General features: G+C 38.5%; 1 protein-coding gene across 2 annotated transcripts in view; it reads left to right on the top strand.

Moving 5' to 3' along the window:
* PCSK5 (proprotein convertase subtilisin/kexin type 5) overlaps window positions 1-24,243 on the top strand; it is a 302,119-nt gene that overhangs the window by 244,683 nt on the left and 33,193 nt on the right. For both annotated transcript variants that reach the window (XM_030566779.1, XM_030566778.1), the window contains exons 22-26: window positions 3,845-3,981; window positions 6,962-7,165; window positions 7,505-7,573; window positions 20,727-20,769; window positions 22,873-23,015. In XM_030566779.1, the coding sequence (XP_030422639.1) occupies window positions 3,845-3,981; window positions 6,962-7,165; window positions 7,505-7,573; window positions 20,727-20,769; window positions 22,873-23,015 (596 nt within the window). The remainder of the gene's footprint in view (window positions 1-3,844; window positions 3,982-6,961; window positions 7,166-7,504; window positions 7,574-20,726; window positions 20,770-22,872; window positions 23,016-24,243) is intronic.

The following is a 24,243-nucleotide window of genomic DNA, read 5'->3' as shown; positions in this document are numbered from 1 at the left end:
TCAGCCGCAGGTGTCCAACTGCAATGTAGACATATCTTCAGACATTAGTAATCCAATTTTTGACTTGCCACATCTGCATTGATTTTTACTACATATATTTGATTTATATGGTAACCATGACATCAATTACCATACAGGTCCTGAAAGGATTATTGTCTAACTAAGACATAATTATTTATTTAAAATATATCTAAATATTTCCTTACTAGGGCAGGCCCTGAACTAAATCCCAACCTGAACCACTGCTCAAACTTTGGGAAAGTTTGAAACTAATATGAATTCTGCAGCTCAGGGTCACCTCTGCTATTTATTCAAGGGAGCTATTATAGCCTCTTGTTTTAAATCCCATGTTCTTCTAACAGAGAAGGTGTAGTCTTGATTCTGTACTCACATTAGTTTTGCTCTGGTGTAACTGCACTGATTTCAGTGGTGTTACTCCATTTTTACACTGGTGTGAGATCAGAATCAGCTCCTATAAGCTTTTTCCATGGCATAAGAACACACCAAAAAACAAGTAAACATACAATTTATAACACCAGTGTCTATGACAAGACTTCTGAAATAACAAGAAACACCTAGTGGTGTCAATTCATCCTTAAAGTAGGGTCAATTCATCCTTAAAGCAACTCTATTGCCTTTAGGTAGGTTATGCCATGGATTAATTTAGCCAAACGTGTCTGTCCAGAGGGTCAGGCTCAGAGCTGAAGTTCTATGCTTCTGGGTGGTAAATTGGAACCTCTGTGTTACTGTAACACAGATTTTTGTGTGAGAGGGGAGGTTTGTTTGTTTATTGTCCCATAACAAAAGGTACAAGGTGATCTAATTATAACAAATTACACAAAACTCCCCAGATGTTCCAGTCTGTAATGATCAAGCTCCTCCCTTTCTTGAGTACCCATGGCCTTTGGGAAGTTATGATCATAACCAGAGTTTTAGCTTCCTCCTATTTGGCTTCAAGCAGAATTTATCAGTCTTGTGTGGAGCTAGAAGGCTCGACATTGATAACACTTCTGTCACCAGTTTTGGGATTCTAGAATATACACATAGGTCATTTGCAGAGGTACTTTTCCTTACACAGGTTACGCTACATAATACAACTGGATAAGAAGGGAGTTAAACTGCAAAGCTCTTATTTCACCGTAACAAGTCCCTCACCGGTTTTTGCTTTTTCTTTCTACATCTAGGGCTTCCAAAGAGAGTCGACTTTTTATCCTTCTATCTGTTGTAAAAGATCTACTATGAAAATACAAAAATGAAAAATAACAAACATAAAAATAGATAAGAGAAAAATCAAAATGGAAACTATAGGAGGAAAAATATCTACAGTGGATACTATTTGTAATATATTGGAAATAGACCTATTTAAGTCTCAGTCTCCAGGGTCCTATGGTTCTAAATGCTTCACACTGAAGAAAGTAATGAATGGTATTCTAATATAGACTAAAATTCAGGAGAGGGGATCTCCTACAGCGGGATTCTTTTTCTTTTCTACGAAGAATGAAAAGATTGGTTTTTTCCTTCTGAAATCCTATGAAAATGAGGATACTGAACATGCCCATTCTCTGTGGGAAATCTGTTCTAGGCACTATTCCCTTGTTCAGAAACCCAAGATTCTATTATCTGTTTTTAATGCAGCAGGGTAATTTGGTTTTTGCCAGCCAAACAATTTAGTTCTCAATTAAAAAAACCAACTTCTCCTTCATTTGTAAATCTATATCCCATGATCTATAGAGCTCAGGATCAGGATCTGAGCTGTCAGCTTCTATCAGGAGGACTACATTTTGACAAGGGCAAAAGAGGGTCTCTCTTTACTGTACTAGCTTTGTTGATAAAAATCAGTCTTAGCCTCCTGAACAGAGATGAAGTCTACTGAATGCCGTGTGTAGGTATGCGAAGTCTCTTTCTCTCCAACCATGTAGAGTTCTTAACTTTTCCCCGTCGATCCTATATGTTTGTTCCTAAACTTTTTCAAAGGAAGCATCCTGGGAACTGCTTATTTATGGAGCACTCCTGGAGAACCATTTGCTAATGAGTGAGCAACACAGAGGCATAGCTAGGAGTGGAAATTTCGGTGAGCCCTGACTTTTGGGTGGATGGACAATGACAAACTGTGCTAGCTCAGCTTCACCCCCGATGCCACACCCTCTTCCTAGCTATGGTACCCCCAGACACAGGGCTTCACCTGCTGAGTGGGGCACACATGTAGGGTGGCTCAGAAAATGGCAAGGCAGAGCTGCCGGAGCGTAGCTTTCTGAAGTGCAGGTGCATAGCTCCATCCTGGATTTCAGGTGCCAGAGTGATGCTCCAGGCTGCTGTGGACTACACCTCTGCGCAGATTTGGGTGGGCTTGGAGGCTAAGTGGGTGGGCCTCAGTGGAGCAATCTTGCTTCAGCAGAAGGCAAGAGGAAGGAAATGGGAGCAAACTTGCACCCTACCCTAAAATTCACTGTTCCTCCCCCAGGCATCAATGACCCACAGAATGAGAACCTCTCATTAAGCAAAGACAGTTACATAGTCACTAGGGGCGGGGCAGCGCAGCTGTACAAAATGTTCACTAACTATATTCCAAGCCATGAAAAATTCCCTTGATTTCATTATCAATGCAATGCTTAGGTCTTGTTCTTCAAAGTTTTGCTAAAGGCCTCTTCACATTTCACATTACTGAGATGTTGGAACAGGGGTGAAAGTAGAAAGTCCAGCCCCACAATTATCAACATTGCAAATCAGGGTAATTTTGAGATAATTTCTAACTAAAAGACCATTTGACAAATTGTCCTCAAATTCTGCAGAAACAATCTCCCTTCAGAACAAATCTGGATGATTGTCCCACCAAACCAAAATCACAGGGGCACAAAATAGGGCTCTCTAATGAAATGTTGTTGTTACCAGAATATGGAGAAACTACTGTCCTAAAATCAGTGCTAAGAGAGTAAGGAGTCAAACCTTAACTGTCATGTTAAACATATTTGAAGATCGGGTTCCACATATATAAATGCCAGTCCAGCCAAAGACTTAAGCACAGAAGTGCATGAGGCAATACAGAGTCCTCTCCATTATTTTCCTTAGCTGTATTTAAGACATCTTGAGGTTCTAGCCCACTGCTTCAACTTTTTCTTTCATATAACTTTCTCCATAATTACTCAAAGGCCACATCATTATAATATGTATCTTTTCCTCCATTAAGATTAAAACCATTAAAAAAAAAAATAGCAAACCTGGGCCAGTTATGTTGCTACCACATTCACTCAGTTCCTTCAGACTCATCAAAAAACGTTTTGGAGAAGATGAGTCATTAGCCAGCATTAAAAAGTATTCAACAATAACCCTCATAGGATTCAACAATAATCCTCATATTGGGACAGCCCCTAACACCCCAATCCTGTGAAGATTTATACATTTATGTTTAACTTTATGCACTATGAATAGTCCCATGGGCAGTTCAAAGCAAATCTTTAAAGAAAACAAATAGAAAGTTTTGACAGAGGCCTAGATTTTTTCACAGATAACGTCTGTGGCAGAAACATGTTCTTGCTTTTTTTTAAACAGACATAAGGAACGTTTCAGAGTTTGTGGTACAGAGACATCAAGATAAGTGATTTTCTGTGGGGAAAAAAAGTCAAACTCAAATCTGAAGTATAAGATTGAAGTTAAAGGCTTAGCTGGCTTCCCACTTTATCTTTCCAAATGTTGTAAAGAAAATCAGTGGGAAATTAAAAGTTAGGTGCAAAAAATATAAGTAATAAATATAACTGGGTGAGAAGGGACATTTTCTTTGTTTGTTTTAAAGATGAAGAGAGAGCTATAGACTCTAATTGTGGTATTTTGCCTTTCTCTGCTACCACAGATTTTTTGATGATGGACGATGTGTGTTGCAATGCCCCAAAGGGAAATTTGAATTTAACAACCAATGCCATTTGTGCCATCATACCTGCATGGATTGCAGTGGAAGTGAACCAAACAAATGTACTGCTTGTGGTACAGGTAAGTCAGATTTCTTCTTACAACTTTTTCCTTCGCCTCTTAATTACTCTTTGCCTCTGCTCTCAGGACTAATCCTGGCCATGTTGATGTCAGTGGAACTTCTGTCACTGTTTCGGGCTATCCTCATGATTTAATTTGGTATAATGTCCTGGAATTCCGTTTGTATGAAAAACACTCTTGAAAATACAGATGTATTCTGTTCTTGTTGGGTCAGTTCATTATTTATCCAACAAAGAGAGCCTAATGTATCTGGAATTATGCCTGCCTTTAGAGAGGCAAAAATAAAAAAAATTAAAGGAAATGTTTTTGGTTAAATAAAACAGAAAACCTAAGTTCGGAAATAGAAAAGCTGCACTAGGCGATCTAGTCAACCCTGGAAGCCTTTTAGTGCTAACCCAAACCAGAAAAAAGTCTGCTCTTTCATCACAATTCACTTAAATGAAACATGTATAATAGCCACAATAGCTTCATCTTCCATCTGCTTCTAACTGCCCCCCTGCTTGGAAGAAATATATTAAATTATATTCAAAGGTGAGCCATGTGTCAGAGTCATAAAGCTCAGATCCAGATTCTGAAGCAAGTCTGAACTTTTCCATAGCTGGTGCGGGCTGTGTGTTCTAATTCAGTGTTCTAGCTTAGGCACATTACAGAGGTAGAGTCAAGCCTGACTCCAAAATCCAAACTTCAACCAACTTTGGTAGGAATACAAGTATGTTTCAGCTCCAGTACTCCTGTTTAGCAGTGAAAAATGTATGTTTCAAATACTTATTATAGTAAGAATGTGTATGTCTCAGAAAATGCTGCTCTTTGGGAGCTAAGGACATAACAGTAACAATCATTGCAGAACAAGGTAGATAATAGGAGATATGGGATCACCAGGATCCTGTCTAAAGCAGATTTAGGTCAGATGCAGATGTATAGTGAACCCACTTCCATATTCCTAAAGAGAATGCTACCATCCACACAAAAGAAATCTAATCTAATCTCTTAACAGATTATATTTAAACAGATAATACAGGGAATTCCATGATAGAAGGAATTCTTTTTTACTTTGCAATTACAGTAGAGTAAAGTACTGTACATGAACATGTGTTAGATTTGTGGGGGTATAATCTAAAAAGTTACTAAAAGTAAATAGTATTCAGCTGCTGAAAAGACAGGAATGGATTATGTGGCTTTGTCATAATATTTTCTTGAATAATGTTTTCCTGACAATATTTATGTTACTTAAACCACAATTTTATGTTATCAGAGGTACTTAAACTCTATGTACCAATGGGCAAACAAGCAGCTACAAGATTTATACATACAATTCTGTACACCTGTTGGTATTTCTAATTGTCACTTAGGACTAAATGAGCAAGCAAAACTTATAACATCATAAATTCAGCAAGAGCTTGACTGTGCAATTAATACAGGCCATTGCCCTACCAAGTGGTAGCAACACAGCACAAGCTTGTTGTATGGACAAAGGCATCTGAATCACTTGCCTTGACAGGCTTAACATCTCTCAAATGTAGATCATCTTCCAAAGAACCTCTCTTTTCATTAGGTATTATTTTCCATTAAGATTCCCAAATACTAATCGAATAACATTTTTTATAAAATAATCGAGTTAGAGTTTGTTATTGATGAACTGACTCAGACTATTGATAAGGGAATATGGAGCCTTTCACTTCTAAGAAGCCAGTTCAAATTCAGACCAGGTTGGTAGTGACCCAAAATCTTTCGCATCTGACTGACACTGACAACTCAAATGTGAAATACATGAGTTGATGGTCTCAGTCCAGTTCTCAATTCATAGAAGTCTACATCACAGAAAACACTATTACAATATGTACTAATTGGTACCCACCTTGGCAATCTCATTCCAGAGGCTGAGACCAAATGGACACAGAGCCTAAGCCACACTTTTACCCCTATAAGCAGTATCTTCTTGTCAGGATTTCAACAGCGTGGGGAAAAGCTTGCACTGCTGCTGCCCATTCTGCCCCTATTCTGGCAGCAATACAGAACTTCCACCTCTATGGGCACCCAGAGAGGCAGATACCATGGTAACAGTCACAGTATCAGAACCTGAGCAGACTAGAATCCATTCTGCAACTTTCATGAATAACCAAAATTCACACACAAAAAGTAAAAATAAAAGAGTATGAATAGCTCTTTTGACAGCAAAGCAACTACCCATTAATAATATTTAGGTTCTAACTGCAGCTTCAAAAATTGTCATGGGGAAAATATTGATGCAACGTAATACAGTTAGCACAGTAATAATAGTATTGTAAGGTGACTTGTAAAGAGCTCCCTACGCTGCAACGCAAGCGCCCTGAGTTATACCTGCTACATTGTTTCAGGCAGAAGGTGGGGTAGCCTGAGGGAAGAGGTTTCACTACTGAAATGACTCTGTGGAGTAGACATGGGAGGGGAATTTCATCTAGTGGACCTGCCAGTTTTTACCTTGAAACACTAGAGATCACTGGTGCTTCAGTATAAAATAGACAAGCTTACACTTCTAAATTCAATCCAAAATCCAAACTTTCAAGATTCAGAGTAATCAGGATGAAGATTCCAGTGAAGACTCAAGCTTCCCCAAAGTCTAAGTGAAAGATATCCAAGTTCAGGGAGAGGCCTCTTCTGTCAGACCCAAATGTGTTAAGGAGAATTCAGGGTGAGAGTCCCAATCATGGAAGCATCTCTGTCCATATTTGAGGATTGTGGGTGTGTTTAAAGTTTTGTACACTTGAAATAACTGTTATGAAATTTTTAGTGCCATAATTTCCCAACACTATGGAAAGTGTTGGGTACAGATCCTCAGTTGGTGTAAACTGGTGAAATAATTTCTTTGACTTCAACTGAGCCTCACTAACTGACCATCAGCTGAAGCTCTGGTGTTCAATGTTAACACTACTTTTTCTGCCTTAGCTAAATGATATCTCTTTTACTGCTGATCTATTTCCCCCACTGTGTTTTTGCTGCACAGACAAGAGAGGGAAAAAACGTTTCCTGTACATGGGAGAGTGCAGAGAGAGCTGTCCACAAGGCTACTACCATTCAGAGGAGAACAGCGCCTGTCAGTCTTGCTTAGAGCAGTGTGAAATATGCCTTGATTCCACCCAGTGCAATAGATGTTTCAAGGGATATTACCTCGCTGATAACAGATGTCTGAAACACGAGTGTAGAGAAGGTAAGCACCCGCCAGTAGGAATAATACCCCAGGCCAGATTCTCAGTTGAAAATCTGGCCCTTGTTTCCTGATACACAAAAAGACCAAATCCTAAGGGCCTTAATTCAAGTTCTGGTTCCCCTCTCACATGTATCCATGTAAATTGGGAGTCAGTCCCTTCAGGTGAATCGAGTTACACAAGTGTAAGTGGGAGAAGAATCACACTGAGTTAAAATGAATAATACCCTTAGGGTTTGGCCAGATTGATACATTTATTTTCAGTATCCCTGCTGAATGCTTTAAATATTGACCCTTCATTTTGCTAGAATTAACTCTAAACTTGGAATCTTCAATGCGCAGGTGAAGTGGAGGACCCTAACTCTGAAGATTGCGTGCCATGTGCAGATGGATGCCGGAGGTGTCAGCTTGGTATGTGTTGTTTTTATGTGCCATTTCCCTGGCAGTTTCAGTTGGGGATATATTATTCCTTTTCATCTCTGATCCTAAATCCTTGTGTGGGGTTAATGAGCACTGCTCATTCTGTCCCAGAGCAAGCTGCATTTCAGATGGTGTGATTCTTGAACACAGAGCCATATTTTAGCTACATCATACATTATACATTGAGAATGATGTTTACCTTATTCATCTTCATGACACTCTTCTGAGATATTTAAGTATTTGTACCCCCACTAAGAGATTTTGTGAATTTTCCAAAGCTACAGAAAGAGTTTATGTCAGAACCAGAAATAGACCTCAGACATTCTAGGCCTGAGCACAGACCACTAGACTATTTCTCTTCTTTGAAGAAACTCTGTAAAGTCAGACTCCATTACAGGGCAATTTACTTCTGCTGAGCTTCAGTGTCTCAAAAATTGATTAATACTAGTATTTTTTCATGAGGCTAAAGAAATGCGTCTCCTATTCACAATGTGGTTCTGTCAGAATGTTTGACATCCTCAAATAAATACCATCTACTCAGTCCAGAACAATTAATTCTAATCTGCCTTATATTAATTCAAATGGAGACAGACAATTCACCACTATTTTTGGCCCTTGGCATTTCTTTTGGAGACTTAAATGTTGAAAAGATGTTGCAGTTAGTTTAATTTAGCTGGCTTTAATACATTTGTGTTAAGAAACCTGACTTCATCATGGCTATGTTGACAGAAGTACAACAGACGAATCTATAACCCAGGGACTGAAGGAGAACGGGGTGACCCAACAGGAAGACAAAATAGTGTCCAAGTGGGGATTAATTATACATGATGAGGAAATTCACATCACAGAAAGGAACTTTTTGCTGTCAAGCGATTTCCAAAAAGTTAAAGGAAAGGAAAGTACATGAGTCCAAATTTTACTCTAATTATCTTGTTATAAATTGCAGTAACTCTACTGCAATCAACAGAGTTACTCTGAATTTATAGTGGTATAAATAAGAGAGGAATTTGCCCTAGTGTCTTTCAACAGTCTGTATCCAAATGTGTTAAAATTAGAGATGGGCCTGAATCACAAACTCTAGATCCAGATGTCAACAAGTTTCCACTGTTCGGGGTTGTTCATATCTAGCACGTTGGTTTGGCCAAATCCCTAGTTAAAATTATTGCTTTGTAACACTAGCTACAGCAGTAAATTGAATGGAGCCATCTAAAGCAAAGTGAATACTGAAAGAGGTATCTGCAAACATTTATTAAAAGAAAATTCATGAATGCACTCTCACCCGCAGTATTCACAGTCACTTTGATTTACTGTTTTCAAGCTTGCATGCATGTGATCATGATATTTTTACTTTTTTGTGAACAAATAAATACCCATACAAATTTGTATTCATACAGATGTTTTCACCACAAGTGACTTATTCAAGCCCTGCAGTTCTTAATTGTTCATTCGATAAATGAGCAAACATAATAGCATTTGACTTAGGTGACCAGTTACTCAGTATAAATACTATCAAGTTCAACACCTTCTTTCATGACTGTGGATGTTCCTTTGGCAATGGAATGTAGTTCTCAAACTTCATTGCACCGTGACCCCCTTGTACCAACAAAAATTACTACATAACCCTCGGTGGAGATGGGCTGGAGTTTGAGCCCCGCCCCGGGCTGAGGCCCTTGGACTTCGGCATCAGCCCAGGGTGGCAGGGCTCGGGCTTCATCTTCAGTCCCAGGCCACAGTGAGACTAATGCTAGCCCTGGCGACCCCATTAAAATGGAGTATCGACCCACTTTGGGGTCTCAACCCACAGTTTGAGAACCACTGTAAAAATGGAGGCAGGAGGGAAGGATTCAATATGACTGTGTGGACCTTTCGTAAGCTTGCAGTCCTACCCCTCCCCAAACTCCCTACTTGCTGTAAGGTTGGCTAGAAGAGGAGAGAGAGTGGAGAATCTGCTGCTATGCAAATCTTCCTGTTCATGGACAACTGGGAAACAGGAAAAGGGGCTAAAGTAGTTGGCAAATGGGACATCCTATTCTAATGTAATTTATCTCCTAAATATAAACTCATCATGAGGTTTGCTTCTCAATTCCCTTCTGACCCTTATCTTTGAAGTTCTGATTTAAACTGGGTTTCCAAAAGCTCCAATCAAAGCTTGAGACAGTTGGCAAGAGTCAGGCAAAATAAGGATCAATTTTTAGCACAAACAAAAGGTCAGAAGTTTTCAGGGTGCAGAAAGTTTGGTTGAAACTCTAGAAAATCTTTGTGATTTTTGGCTAAGACAGATGCACTGATAGAACAGCGGATATGGTTATTTTAAAATGCTGCCACTGGATTTTAAACTGAAGCACAAAAGCAGGCAGAAAGCAAGATCCTGAACAGATTTCAAAAGTCATCATGCGTCCCTACAGTAGAACATTATTGTTAAGTTTAGATTTAATATGAACTGGACAGAGCTTCTGGGAGGGCTGTTTGTATATTTTTTTATTTTTTTGCTGTTATTAATTGGTTAGATTTTGACTGCATCATTAGCTTAGTTTGCAGCTAAGACAAATGAAGGAAGAGGGTTCTCATAGCTGATCAGAAATGGATAGATTACATATCTCTGAGAGCAAACAGCTGGGCTATGCTTCTCTGCCCAGGCAAAAGTGGTTTCTGATGACAAAGGTTGTAAAAACATCCTAGTGCCACAAAAGACACAAAATAGTGAAATGTTATGTCTGCTGGGAAAATACTGAATTTGATGCATTTGTATTCATCCAAAAATGCCAGATGTAACGTTTTCTTTCTGAAGCCTGATCCTGCAGTCTTTGCTTGTCTCAGACATATCTCCCCTCTGACAACACTAAGGAATTTTGTCTCGGATCAGGGCATAATGGTAATTGGGACACTCTCAATCAGCTGTGCACTAGGAGTTTCTGGGGATAAACAAATCTTTCTAGAAAATAGTGTAATAGCCCAACTAGAACTAACTATTATTATCCTGCTGTCACCCTGGGTTGTGAGTGAACCACAGCTTTCACTGACTGCAGGATGACTTATAGGATGAATGAAATAAGAAAGCGAGATACATCACAAACACACGGCAATAAGCTTGTTGATTGATGGATTTGTTACCTGCAGCAAATCACAAAGGTTTAACTGATTTTTTTCTTTTTATAAACTGTGATTCTTTGGTAATGCATGTAACTTCAAATATACTCTGTAGAGTCAGATTAATTAAGATAATTGAACTGAGTGTGTTGCTAGTAGTCTGCGGGCAGAAGAATTCTTGCTTGCCACAACTTGGGTCTGCTGTAGCTAATTATTTATGTCTTGACTGACCTATATCAGCAATCTCTTAGTAAAAGTTGATGACAAGTGATCAACAAAGATAAATGTAATATTTCAGGATCAGACTTTACGCTCAGTTTCTGTTAGCTATTGTACTTCAGTAGTTTAGTTTTAGGACCCAGTGAAGGTAATATGGCAGGAGAGGGTAGGAAAGATCTTGAGGAAAGCCAAGGAAGCGATGAATGGATTAGCCAAAAGAAGGTGGTAAGCAGATGGAACTTGATGCCTCCTCAGACAGATGAAGATGGCAGATGCTTGCACAATGACCCAATCCCCAGTGTTGGGATAAGGAAAAGAAGCAGTCTAGTTTTAGGCATAGATAAGTCACTTAACCTCTCTCTGCCTTAGTCTCCACATGTCGAAGGATGTATTGACACTTATTTCTCTCACAAAGGTATTCTGAAACATAATTAATGATAATAAGCCATTTTGAGATGAAAAGTATTGATGTTATTAAAACAAATACAGCAGTGATAAGGCAAAATACATTGTTACAGACCAGTCAGACCATTTATAGGAAAATGCTCAAAAAATAGACATTATTAATTATGTATTTAGGGTGCACTGGTGTGAGTCAGAGCTACAAATACTAGGTATCATGCAATGTATTGTGAAATCCATATTTTTAAATAGCCATTTTTACTGAGACCTAGAAAGCAGACCCTAATTCTTATCCTAGTGCACAACACTAGTAACTAACCAAGCTGGGTGCTAGAGAATTCTGCAGGTGCAGTGGAGAAGGGCTCTTTCACCAGACTATGTCTTATGGTAACTACTGCAGCCTCACTGCTGTAGGAAGCCTACATTCATACTGAATCCTCATCTTCCCACCGAGGGGTGGTTGGTCCTGTAACCAACACTGGAATAAGATGAGGGAGTTAAAGACTCCTCTTTTTTGCCATCATCATCTCTGCTGATTCCTGGCTGGCAAACATGAATCCTCTTGTTCTCTGCTTCACTACACTGAATGGTGGCAGCTCACAAAACAATGCTTATTATTATGGCACCAAACACATAAATGAATTTTAGGACTGGTGAAAATGTGTATTGTGGCATTTCCAATTTCTGTGATTCAATCTTTGTTACTGCAAGTGGGTCTTACATGAGAACGGTTGCTGCTGCATGATGGCAGTGGTATAACAGACATGCTTGCTGATTTTAATGCTAAGAATATTATCTAGCTAATAAGCCTGCCTCTGTGGATGCTAGCTAAGAAGGCCCTAAAACACAGAACCTGAGGCACCTAATTGTGTGTCTCAAGTTCCCTGGCCCTAGCAATGTGGATCTTACAATTCATCCTAAATCTCTCCTGAAGCCAGAAATGAAGGAAACAAGATGTCAGATGTAGACAATAGCGTCAAATATGACATTAGAGAAATCGCTTGAGCATGATCCATGAGCTGCTGACAAGAATATACGTGTTATTACATTAGAAATGCTGCTGTGTCACAGAGGCAGATTTTAGAAGAGAGGAGAAGGTATTAAAAGATCTCTCTGCTTTGGCAAACAGGCACAGATAGCAAGCCACTCTTTCAGGCTGTGATTCAGGCTGGAGTTGGGCTATTCATAAAACATTTCACCTGTAGCTATGGAGCCTGCAATTTTTGCCTTTCAAAAGATCAAGTGGAGGGCTGTTTGGGAGAGAGAAGGGCAGAAAGGCAGAAGGGTGAAGCCACAAGACAGGGTGGGGGGAGCCTCAGTCTGCAAAGATTTCAAGCTCCTCCCCCCACATGAGCACAAGGTCCAACTGTGCATCCGAGGTGTCATTTACCTCAGGGAGCTGTCCCTTTTAGCCTTCACCTGCACTGGACACCAGTCACTGAGAACACCAACAAGTAGCATCACACACCTCGTGTGCCTAATACTCATCTCCTGCATGATACTGTCCCTAAGATCAAAGAGTCAAATGTTGCTCCTCCCCTCAGCATCTGACAGATGCACTCTGTCCTCCCTAAAGAACTCAGGCCCATTTTGTCAGCTATCACCATGCCCCACCCTTCAATTCCCAAAATTATCCTGGCTACCTCATTGTTCACATTTTTTTCATGTTCTGTCAATGTGGGATGGCTCAATGCCCCTCTGCACCACACTCATCTTGCAAGCACCTCTGACCAAACCAATCAAGTGTGAGGCAATAACTGGATAAATCAGCTCTGCATCTCTGTGTGTCATAATCCTTAAATCTGATCCAGTGCAATTCCCCAAATCATTTTCACCAAGGTGAATAATAAGGACATCAGGTGACAATAGCTGAGACATCAATTAGTGCAACCGAGGTGTGTGCTGGACCTTGCACCTGCCCTGTCTACCAAACTATCAAAGGTAACTGACTTTAGTCTTGAAGCTCAGTTGTGATCCATCTGCTGACCTGGCCACCAGCATGTGGGTCCAATGCACAATACAATACAGATCCAGACCTCAAGCTTCCTCTTGATATCTCTTGCAATTGTAAATAAGGTTAATGCAAATCCTGGCACACCTAGAGATGAACAAATCTAGAAATGCACACTAGCCTGCAACAAGAAATTAAGTCTGAGAGGCACCCCAAAATCACAGAGGAAATCAATCCCAGTGCATCAGGTATATTGCATATCCCATTGCTTGAAGGTCAGTGATGGACAGTATGCACTGGTCCTTGATCTCTGAATTCTGTAACTTTGACTAAACTAGCCATTAAACCAGAAAGTCAGTGGAGCAATAAACATTGGGAGAGTGTTTTGGTTTGTTTGTAATAATCCGAAAACTGTCATGAACCAAGGCTTCACAACTGTTCCTTGTATCCCTTTTATTATTCTTGTAACTTGATCACATTTGATTCTTTGATGAGAGAGCATGTGCCATCTACTCCCAGACTCAGAGCTTGCTTCTGTATCTCAGTTTCTCCAGGTTCTTTTAAAAGCAATGAATTTTAAACTTTCTTCAGAGATCTACCATAGCTCTTTAGAAAGTGACTGTGCTACATCTCCTTTAAGGTCAACAGACCTACTCTGGTGGAACTGCAGAATCTGGCTCATTTTATTTCACTGTTTATAGAGTTTCTGAAATTGGTTAAAGTAAAGATGCCTCCAGAGCTGGAAGATATTTGTAGTTTTAGTTATATGCTATGTATGAAAATATAGCACATATGATACATACTTTTTTTTCAACCAGCCAGTGCACTCCATGGGAGAATGGCCAGTGGAGCCACATATTCACCAATCCAGCAGCCCCTCTGCTAAGTTACTTCCCTTCACTTCCATAAACCTCTTCCACAGTATCATATGAAGGATAAGTAGCAGTATTTACTAGTTGGAGTGATTATCAAGCCAAAGAAAAAGAGTCAAATGAGCAACTACATTGTTCTCGTTCAAGCATTCTTTATAAGAATAAATACTGAAACATTCTGAGTGGCAGTATTCCTGGAAGAACGAACTCAGGAATAAGCATTTTGGACCAAATATGCCTCATTTACACCAGTATAAATCTGAGTAGCTGTTAAAGGTCATCCAAATCAATCTTGACTGCAAGGGAGCTAACAAACAGAGAAGGAAGACTGAATAACTTTCAAAATACTCTGCAAAGCCATTACACAGAATGAGCTGGAGAAAATGGAATATAATGGAGCTAGAGTGAGAGAGAATGTTTTTGGAGAAGATTTAAAGAACCCACGAGATGTCTAAAGGGTGACACTGTGAACAAAGATTCAAGCGTACGGTACAAATTGGGACTCTGGCTGTTGCGTTCTTGATTAATGAATAGAAAGTGATCTAGTTCCCATAGCAACCTGAGAAGCACAAAGGAAAACTTCATTTCTTAAAGATATCTCTGATTATGAATAGGCATAGACTTCCAAAATACAGAGAACTTTACTATAAAGATCCTCTTTTATCTTAGAGTAAATCTTCCTCCAGAGGTTAATCTCACAGGATGGGTTTTAGCTTTGCAGATAATAGGTCTTGTTTGCACTGGCTTCTTAAGTGGGAATTGCAATCTGTCTAAAAATAATACCCAGTAAATTTGGAACCGTTTTTTTTTTTATTATTATTTTTATTTTCAGCGGTGACATTTTGGTTTAGGCAGAACATGAGATTAAAGGACATTGTCTTTCCAACAGTATCTTCCCATGAAGACTTTCCTTGGGTGCTTATAATATTAAACATATCTAATAAGAATCAGTAAATGAAAGGCTCTTTTTTTGTAGCATTTTCTTTCTTTGTGAAATAACGTTACTGGGTCAATTCATGCTTGAGAAAAGCCCATTAAGTCAATGGATTTATTCAAGGGATGAATATGACCTAGAATTTCAGCAGTTTTAGAACTTCAGCACCGCCTCTTTACTATTTCCAGCTTGGCATCTGCAGAGCTGAAATCATTTGTTACTATTCACAAAGCAGTTCAACTTTGACTCCTGGGAGTATTGGGTTTTGGCAAAATCTGACCCAAATTCTGCTTTCATTTCCATGGGTAAGATTCCATCAATTTCATTGAGCTAATCCAGATTCACAGTGTGACTGAGAGCAGAATTTTGCCTTCTCATTATTGGAGGTTTGAAGCCTGATCTTTAGAATCTCATTAAACCATTTAACCATAGAATTATTCTGGGAGTGGAATGGCAGTCATTATGTTATATGTTAGAAATCTGCTTGGCTTTGCAAGGTACAAATGCTCTACTTTAACAGTCTAAAATTATGATGTCAGCAGCCACTTCAAGTCAGAATTCTCTGTAGAAATAAACAATAAATAAGAGTTTGTGGCTGATCTGTTGCTGGTAAGTTCTGCTATTTATTTGATGTTTATCAAAGAACTAAAATGTATGTAAAATTTAACAATGAACCTCTCAGCAACTTCACCTCAAGTATTAATCACAAGCATCTACTTTTTTAAACAGTTACAAACAGGTGTAAGCTTTGGGTTTGTGCCTTTACATAAGGAAGAGCATTTATAGAACCTCTTACTGACTGAAGCAAATGCAAATCTTCTGGGACTATCTGCATATGAAAGGGAAGTTAAATGTTTATTATATAAGCCTTGCCCTGGCTACACATTTTTGATAGCAGGGGACAGACTGATTCAGCTGCCATTCAAGTCAATGGCAAAACTCCGATGGACTTCTGAGGTACAAGATTAGGACTGTAGTGTTGCTCTCTGATACCCATACTCACACTAAGTAGTGCCTTACTCCACCACTAGTCCTATTGACTTCTGTGGAATCACTTGTGGAGTAATGTACTATTCAACATTAGTAAAAGTATCAGGTGTTAGCTCAGTGAGATATGTATTTCTGTACAATACAGTTTTTTCTCAAACATGAATGATAGCCCTAACGTCTCAATAAATGTGAAACTTACTTTAAAAATAACGCACCTATCAAACTGCTCGGATTCATCTCATTATGTTTCTGAAATACCAAAAACACACTATAGTTTATACTCTCACCCAAGTTAGACATTTTCCTTTTTATTCTATTTTTATGACTGATCACCTCCAGACAAACCCTTCATGCTGAATGATCTGATTTTCAGCTGGTTTATTTCAATGACCCCTGACTAAATACTGCTACCACAATTGTATTGATGGTGTACACTCTCTGCTTAACCTCTCACTTAGGGGCCTGCTCCTCCTCCCATTGATGGATTCTTGCCATTAACATCAACAGGAGTAAGATTGAGCCATTAATTCCTCTCTGTAAACCAGAGATCAGAAAGTTCTTATGTGTGGGATTCATCCCCTGACTGCTAGCAGAAGCACTTGACTGCAGACGACTAGATATACAGCTATCCCATTGCAGTTTTGGTGTATAACAGTTATATGCAGTTTTGGTTTATGAAACTGTGAAACTACTAACTGTGATATGTAAGACAACACTTAGGAAGACAAGATTCTGGGCTAGATGGACCATTAGTCTGACATAGTAGGGCCATTCTTATCTTCATGTATAACCTATCACATCAGGGGTTGGCACATTTTGGACCAGATTGTTATTTTGCAAGCTAGTATAAATTAAATCCATTACATCAACTGACCTGTTCCACTTGATAGTACTTCCTCCCATTCAACCTCTTCTCATTTCAAATGCCTCCTAAAAATCCAGATCTCCCCTGGTGTTGAAGAAAATGAATTTATTATCACTCACTCCTGAGACCCACTGCCCTCTCAAGCTATGGAACCATTACATGGAACACACTGAGTAACCACATAATCTTTGACTTCTTATACCCTATCTCCTCTTTTGTTCATTACAACCTTTCCTTACATCATGAGTCAAATTAGACTGTATAATCTTTGGGGAAAAGACCATGTCTTTTTCTTTTTCTTTTGTAAATAAAGCCACAGTAATCAAAATTAAAGTTATTCCTGTGTTACAGCACCGTAATTGAGAGCAGAATCTGGTCTTCTCTCTTGCTGTTATACAGTGATGTACTTTCTCACCTGGCTGGCTCTCAGATGTTCAGGCCGCCCAAAGAAAGGTGTAATGGTGTCAAGAGAAAAAGGAAAAGAAAGGTGAAAAAAGAAAACTGGGACAAAAATGGAAGGAAAAAAAACCACATCTTTCACACAACCGGAGAAGACCCAAGCAACAAAGCTTGGGTCTGATATTTCCCAAAGTTTGGGGACTGCCTTGGTGCTGGGGTTTTGGTTTGAGCCAATCTCTAGTCAACATTCCCATTATGATAGCAGTGTATGTTTCAGTTGCTTTAACTGAGAGCCAATAAAGTGCAAGTAAAAAAAGTTGTAGTGGTAAAATATAATTATACTCATCGGTGACACATTAAAACATAAAATACTTTTTTATATTATCTCATGTTATTGTTCAGAGAAACGTAACAGGCAATACAATTAGCAATAACTTGAAATTAAGCAATTACAAAATCTTGATCCTTAAAGGAAGACCGTAGTGTAATATCAAATCATTTCTAGTCATTACCTTTAATTAAATTTAAAAAGGAGAGCAAGGGCTTGATAATGCCAGGCGCAGAATACCTCCATCTCCTCCTGACTGCAAGAGGAGCTGGGTGTGCTTAGCACATTGCAGGCTCAAGGCTAAGTCAATTAATTTTTTCTCCAAGCAATTTAATTAAAAAGGTGATAGTTAATAAACAAACGGAAAGCTAAAACAAAGAGTACATAAAATTATACTCACGGTGTATAAAGTTAAGTGTATGCTTGAGTCATTTCAGGATCTGGTTCTAATTTGATGGAACTACTTGTGTGAGTAAATTATACTCAATGGGAGAAATTCAGTACAGAGGGCCAGTAATGTAAGTAATGTTTCCAGAATCAGACTCTGGCTAAATACTGTGAACAGACATAATGAAACATCACCAGGATTTCCAAAACACATTTGGAATTTATTTTTAATATGCATAAACTTATATAGTAAACATCTATTTAAGCCTCTATGGTAATATTACAAATCTCTTTCAGTTTTACTTTATCTGTTCAACCATAAATACTCCTGCAGCATAATGCCATTATGCTTGTAACATGAATGTCAATACTTCCCTTCGGGAATAGAAAACGCAGCAAACAATTTCCCAAACTAGAGAACTCCAACTGAAATTAGTCTTTGACATTTGACCAACAGTCTTTGAATGTAATCTTTGAATGTACCTTTCTTATATCAAAACATGAACTATTTTTACACCACATATTATCTCCACTCCAGCTTTATTGTCCTGGAGAAAGTGGGGGGGGGAGGGCAGAAGGGGGGTGTCAATTTGTTACAAAGTGGAAGAGAAACCAAATGACTTTCTCCATGAACTCCAGGTGATATATATTAGCTCATATCTCTGTAACAAGATCACAAAGTAAATGAAGTCAATGGGAGTTGTGCACATGTAACTGAGGGCACAATTTGGCCATAGATTTTTAAGGAGTAAAATCCTATGCCCACTGTAATCAACGGGTGCGTTACATTTGGCTTCAAAAGAAGCAGAGGGAGGACCAGTAGAGTTGGAAATAACACTGATAATACCAGGATAATATGCAGATCAATCATGAGTAGTCACATGCCAAAAAGGATTCCTGACACCAGAGACCTCTACTGGTGTGCTTGCCCAGTCCTTTTATAGCTACCCACATGGAGACTGAGCTCTTACTGAATATGATGCGAACACATGGACAGCCATTCCAGCATCCTTTCATGTTTGTTTTAGCCAGGAATTAAGCTTGGTATTAGTCTGGCAAGTTTTCAGGGAGCCACGTTTGAGAAGAATTTAATTCAATACGTTCTTCCAGAATAGAGTCTCTCTCAAAGATGGTTTCAAACAACTTGGAAAATATAAGGCAGGATCTGTATTGAATGGCAAATTCCATATTATAGGATTATGTGTGAGCCATCTTTTATTTTTGCCTGCCATCAGACAAAATTATAATCTTTGGATTTTTTTCTTATCCAAGGTCAATTGGATATTAACAATTTTAACTCAGACACTTTAGCTGCCAAGTATAGGACAGTAAAGTATCCATTTTAATTGACATACTTTTCAGGGAACAAATAATGTTGTAGCAAGTTCTGACAAATGATTTAATGGAGTGACCAAATCAATAGACAACTGTACTCAGGTCACACTGATTTAACAAAGGCTGCAAATCTGAATATTCGATTGGGTTCTCCAATGGTTTTAACTAGAAAAAAGTGAAAGAACTGAGATGAGTATGACTTTACCCTTTACAGTATAAACCTATAATTTCCTCCAAATGACAAAAGAAATTAACAATTCAATGATTAGTGTGTTTTCAGAGGGGTCGTCATCACTAGCTACAGTTCCAGACGTGCATTCCCTGTAATCATTTTCTTTTTTACAGCTGATAAATAATAGCTCAAGAGCCTGCTGTAGGAGTCCCTCTGACAGCTTGTTGTTCCCTGCTATACAGTTGCACAAGGAGGGGACACATAAGTGTTACATATGTATCTACTGACAGATGTGAACGGAAACGAAGTTCTCTGAACCTTCCATAGCAATAAGGATCAACATTGCCCCTTTCTATATCCATTTTTTGTCATGTATAAAATTATTGGGCCTATTCCTCTGAGTTGCTGAGTAACTTTCCCTCCCACTGGAGTAAACAAGCATTGAGGGTGTGTAGCAAATTATGGTATCAGAGAGAAATGGCAAAAATACATAACTCTGTTTGCCATTCATTTCAAAGGAGAGACAAAACATTTGTAAGTTTTGCTTTGACCTCCATGAATATGATACATTCTTCTTCCGGCTTTAGCAATTTGAAAAGCTGTCAGCAGAACTTACTCTGGAGGCCTCCATATAGGAGTCAAACCCAATCACCTCCCAAATGAAACAATCTAAACTTAGCTTTTCCCAAAGATGGGTATAGCCTCTTGACAAGGTATTTGCTATCAGCACATCCACCTTCACAGGGATGTAAGCATCTGGAAACTAGCAGTGTACAAAGATTGCTTTTTAAAATGTCATACTAAGAATTTCCCTATATAGTAACTAGAATTAGGCCAAAACCACATTTTGAACAGTGACTAGTGATTATGAGTCTCTAAATTTTTTGGTGCCCAATTTAAGACCCCTTAAATGGTCCTGATTTTCAGAAGATGGGTGCTCAGCACTTTATGAAAAGCTAACCCCTTTAAGGTGTTTTAATTTGGGCGCCCAGAATCACTGGTCACTTCAATATTTAGGCCAGAATCTGGTTTTGGGAAGAAATTACTTCAAAACTGAAGGGGATTCAGATCTGAGATTCCAGTTCAGGCCCATCTCTAATAACTGCAATATCAGAAAATAGTTTATTTCTAAATTTTGCCATGTATAGCATTTTATGTTTCAAACTGGAGTATCATTTATATAATTTTGTTCTTTAATTCCAGATGACCCAAGAATATGCACAGCATGCATTCACAATTACTATATGTAAGTTCAACTCTTTTAGTGTCACTACATTTTCTGAACCAAAAACAATGCTCCCAAAGGTATTGGTGGTTATGCCATTTCAGTTAGCTTCATAGTTGCTGCTTGAACAAAGAGGGGTTGTGGAGGAACTTTAAAAAAGGGGGGGAGATAGGTGTGGCAGAGACCCCCTCAAACACTAAAGCAAAACATTATTCACTTGAGGATACTTAACACCATGGCCTTAACTCTCACTGACCATAATAAGCATTGAGAAAATTTATATCCAAGCAGAAACAGGTTGTTTTCATCTTTTCATGCTCCTATCTAAGTCAATGGCAAAATCCCCAAAGGGAGCAGGTTCATGCCTGACATCTGATATTCAGTGATGGCAATAAACATATCCAGCACTCTAACACTGTGAAGCTATTGAGATGAGCAGCCAGTGGCATAACAAACAATAGCCCACCTATTTACCTGCTTGGGGGAAAGCCTTACTTTACTGAAAATGGCAAGTATCCAGCCTCATATCAGTGTTCAGGAAGCTTTTGTCTTTCGGTACCTGATCCTGGAAATTTATCTGTTGGCAAATTCCAAGATTAGTCCCCATATATTCTACAGCTGATATCCACTATCTACAGGGCCTAGTGGTAAGTATTTGCAGTTGTAATTAATTTAATGATTGCAGTTAGAAAACACATATTACAATCTTCAACATTCATGCTGTAGATTAAGTAACATCTAAGATTAAAAACTGGCTGATAGATCTCAAAATGTAATTGTAAACAAGGAATCATCATTGAGTATATATTTCTAGAGAGACTTCAGAAAAGATTAGTTCTTGAACCTACATTATTTAATATTTTTATCAATAACCTGGAAGAAAACAAAATCATCACTGATAAAGTTTGAAAGTGACACAAAAATTGGGATAAATGATGAAGAGGACAGGTCACTGATACATAGTGATCTGGATCACTTGTTAAACCGGGCGCAATCAAACAATATGTGTTTCAATATGGCCAAATATAAGGTCGTACATCTCGGAATAAAGTATGTGTGCCATACCTACAGGAAGGGGGACTCTATCTGAGGAAGAAGTGACTCTGAAAAAAAACTTGGGGGGCCATGGTGGATAATGAGCTGAATATTAGCTCCCAGTGCAACACTGACATTAAAAGGGCTAATGTGATCTTTACATGTATTAATTGAGGAATATTGAGTAGGATTAAGGAGGTTATATTACCTATGTGTTTGGCACTGCTGAAATACTGTGTCCAGTTCTCGTGATCAAAATTAAAGAAGGAGGTTGAAAAATTGGAGAGGGTTAAGAGAAGACTCACAAAAATGATTAAAAGATTAAAATACATGTCTTATAGTGATAGACTCAAGGAGCTCAATTGACTTATTCTACCAAAGAGACGGTTAAGAATTTATTTGACCTCTGACTATATGTACCTACATAAGAAACAGAAATTTAATAATAGAAGGCTCTTCAATCTAGCAAAGGTATAACAAGATCCAATGGCTGGAAGTTGAAGCTAGACTTACTCAGATTAGAAATAAGGCGCCACTTTTTAACAATAATGTTAATTAACCATTGAAACAACTTACCAAGGGTACTGGATCACTGGACATTTTAAAATCAAGATTGGACATTTTTCTAAAAGACGCTATAGTTCATTGGACTTAAAACAGGAATTAATTCAAGAAAGTCCTATGGCCTCTATTATGCAGGAATTCAGATTAGATGATCACAACTGTCTCTTCTGGCTTTCAAATTTGTGGATCTATGAGTCTATGTATACACATACATGACTGTGTGTACAAATATGGTGTTACACATGTTCAGATGGCCAGTTATTATCAAGCAACTGCAATAAATGTACAAATTAGACACACAATTGTGTGCATTAATTTTTTTAAATCAAACTTTACAAGTATATTTGAGAACCATAATATTAACAAACCTGGCTTGTAGAGTAGTGTTGAACTAGGTAGCTATTTAGTTTGTGAGTAATTGTATTACATCTGCTTAGGAATTATGTATGTTCACCACACTTACAAAAATGAACTCCATGACCTCACACAGATTTATTAAAATTACTAAGAATGTTCTGTCACTAGGTATAAGCAGCATTGTTATAAGAACTGCCCTGAGAACACCTACAATGATGAGAGTACTCTCCAGTGTACAGAATGTGGTGAAAACTGCAACAGCTGTGACAAGTACGAGTGCTACTGGTGTAAAAAAGGCTTTTATCTCTTAGGTAAGCAAAGTAACAGGTAATATACATATGCAGTCTCAAAAATTACTTGGAAGCCTTGCACTGAAAGCCAAAATTCGGACCTAATTCTCTGAGGTTCCTATAGAGCATCCTCTATAGACATCATTGTGAATCAAGGGCACCTTGTATAAGCAGGTCCTTTGTGTAAATACGAGGGATCTTTTGGTTCAAAAGTCCCAAAATATTTGACTATGAATTCCAACTGGGATTTTTATTTTTAACAAGTGTTTGGCTTCAATCCCCTCTCTTTGAGCACGTACAGGAAAAGATTTCTATTTGATAGAGCTATGTGAAACAAGGTGATTTTAGTTCGACAGAGAGTCAAGCAAACCTTTTCTTTGCTTTTAATTTGTGTGGCTTTGCACATTCTAGTTTAACTTTGACTTTCAGGTCTGAACAAATAAACCTCAAATGTTCTGAGCAAAACCCAGTTAAAACCACTAAATTTCAAATATCAAACTCACACAAAACTAAGAATTCCTCATAAAACTATTAAGGAACCTCAGATTTGCTCAAACTAGCCCTGAATCTATTTTATCTATTTTAGTGTTTACATTGCCGAACATCACCATGATATCGGAGCATCTTCGCTGTGGTAGCTGAAGTTCTGAATCAACCCAGGTTCACTCAATATTGGCCCCACATTTGCTGGAATCTTAAAATTAATCAAACCTTGGGTCTAGATTTGGATCTTAGATTTTTGATGTCCCATTTTAGAGGTAGGGTTCAATCATGAAATTCAGATCTAGATCTGAACTTTGATAAGATGGTGTCGCAGTGCTGTATAGGATGTTGATCAGGTGCCTTTGATAAGATGGTGAGTGTCAATATTTTGAGACAGACTTAGCTCTACTTAAACCTTGGTAGAGAATGGCTTGAAAGGTTTGTGAAGTTTTCTATAAGGACATGGGCTGAGTTTTAAAAGTTTGCAATAAAATTTAAAACCACGGGCCAGGATGACGGGAGGGAGGCACAACAAAATATTCACACTGTTCTGTTTGTTTCTCTTAAAGTATCTCAAAGAGAGATCAGGGATATATGCCTCCCCCAATCTCAAGTAGCCAGGATTATTCAAAATACACAGATCTAATCTTGGATGCTGAAACCTAAAGAATACAGTTTTGGAGCTGCGATGGGTCTCAGCTGCAGGATTCCCCATTTGACTTTAATTTGTTCATTTCCAACTGGCTTTAATAGGAATCATAATACT

This window comes from Gopherus evgoodei, chromosome 6 (genome assembly GCF_007399415.2).
Source record: "Gopherus evgoodei ecotype Sinaloan lineage chromosome 6, rGopEvg1_v1.p, whole genome shotgun sequence".
Lineage (NCBI taxonomy): Eukaryota > Metazoa > Chordata > Testudines > Testudinidae > Gopherus > Gopherus evgoodei.
The sequence above is the reverse complement of the archived record's forward strand: the minus strand, read 5'-3'. Positions and strand labels throughout refer to the sequence as shown.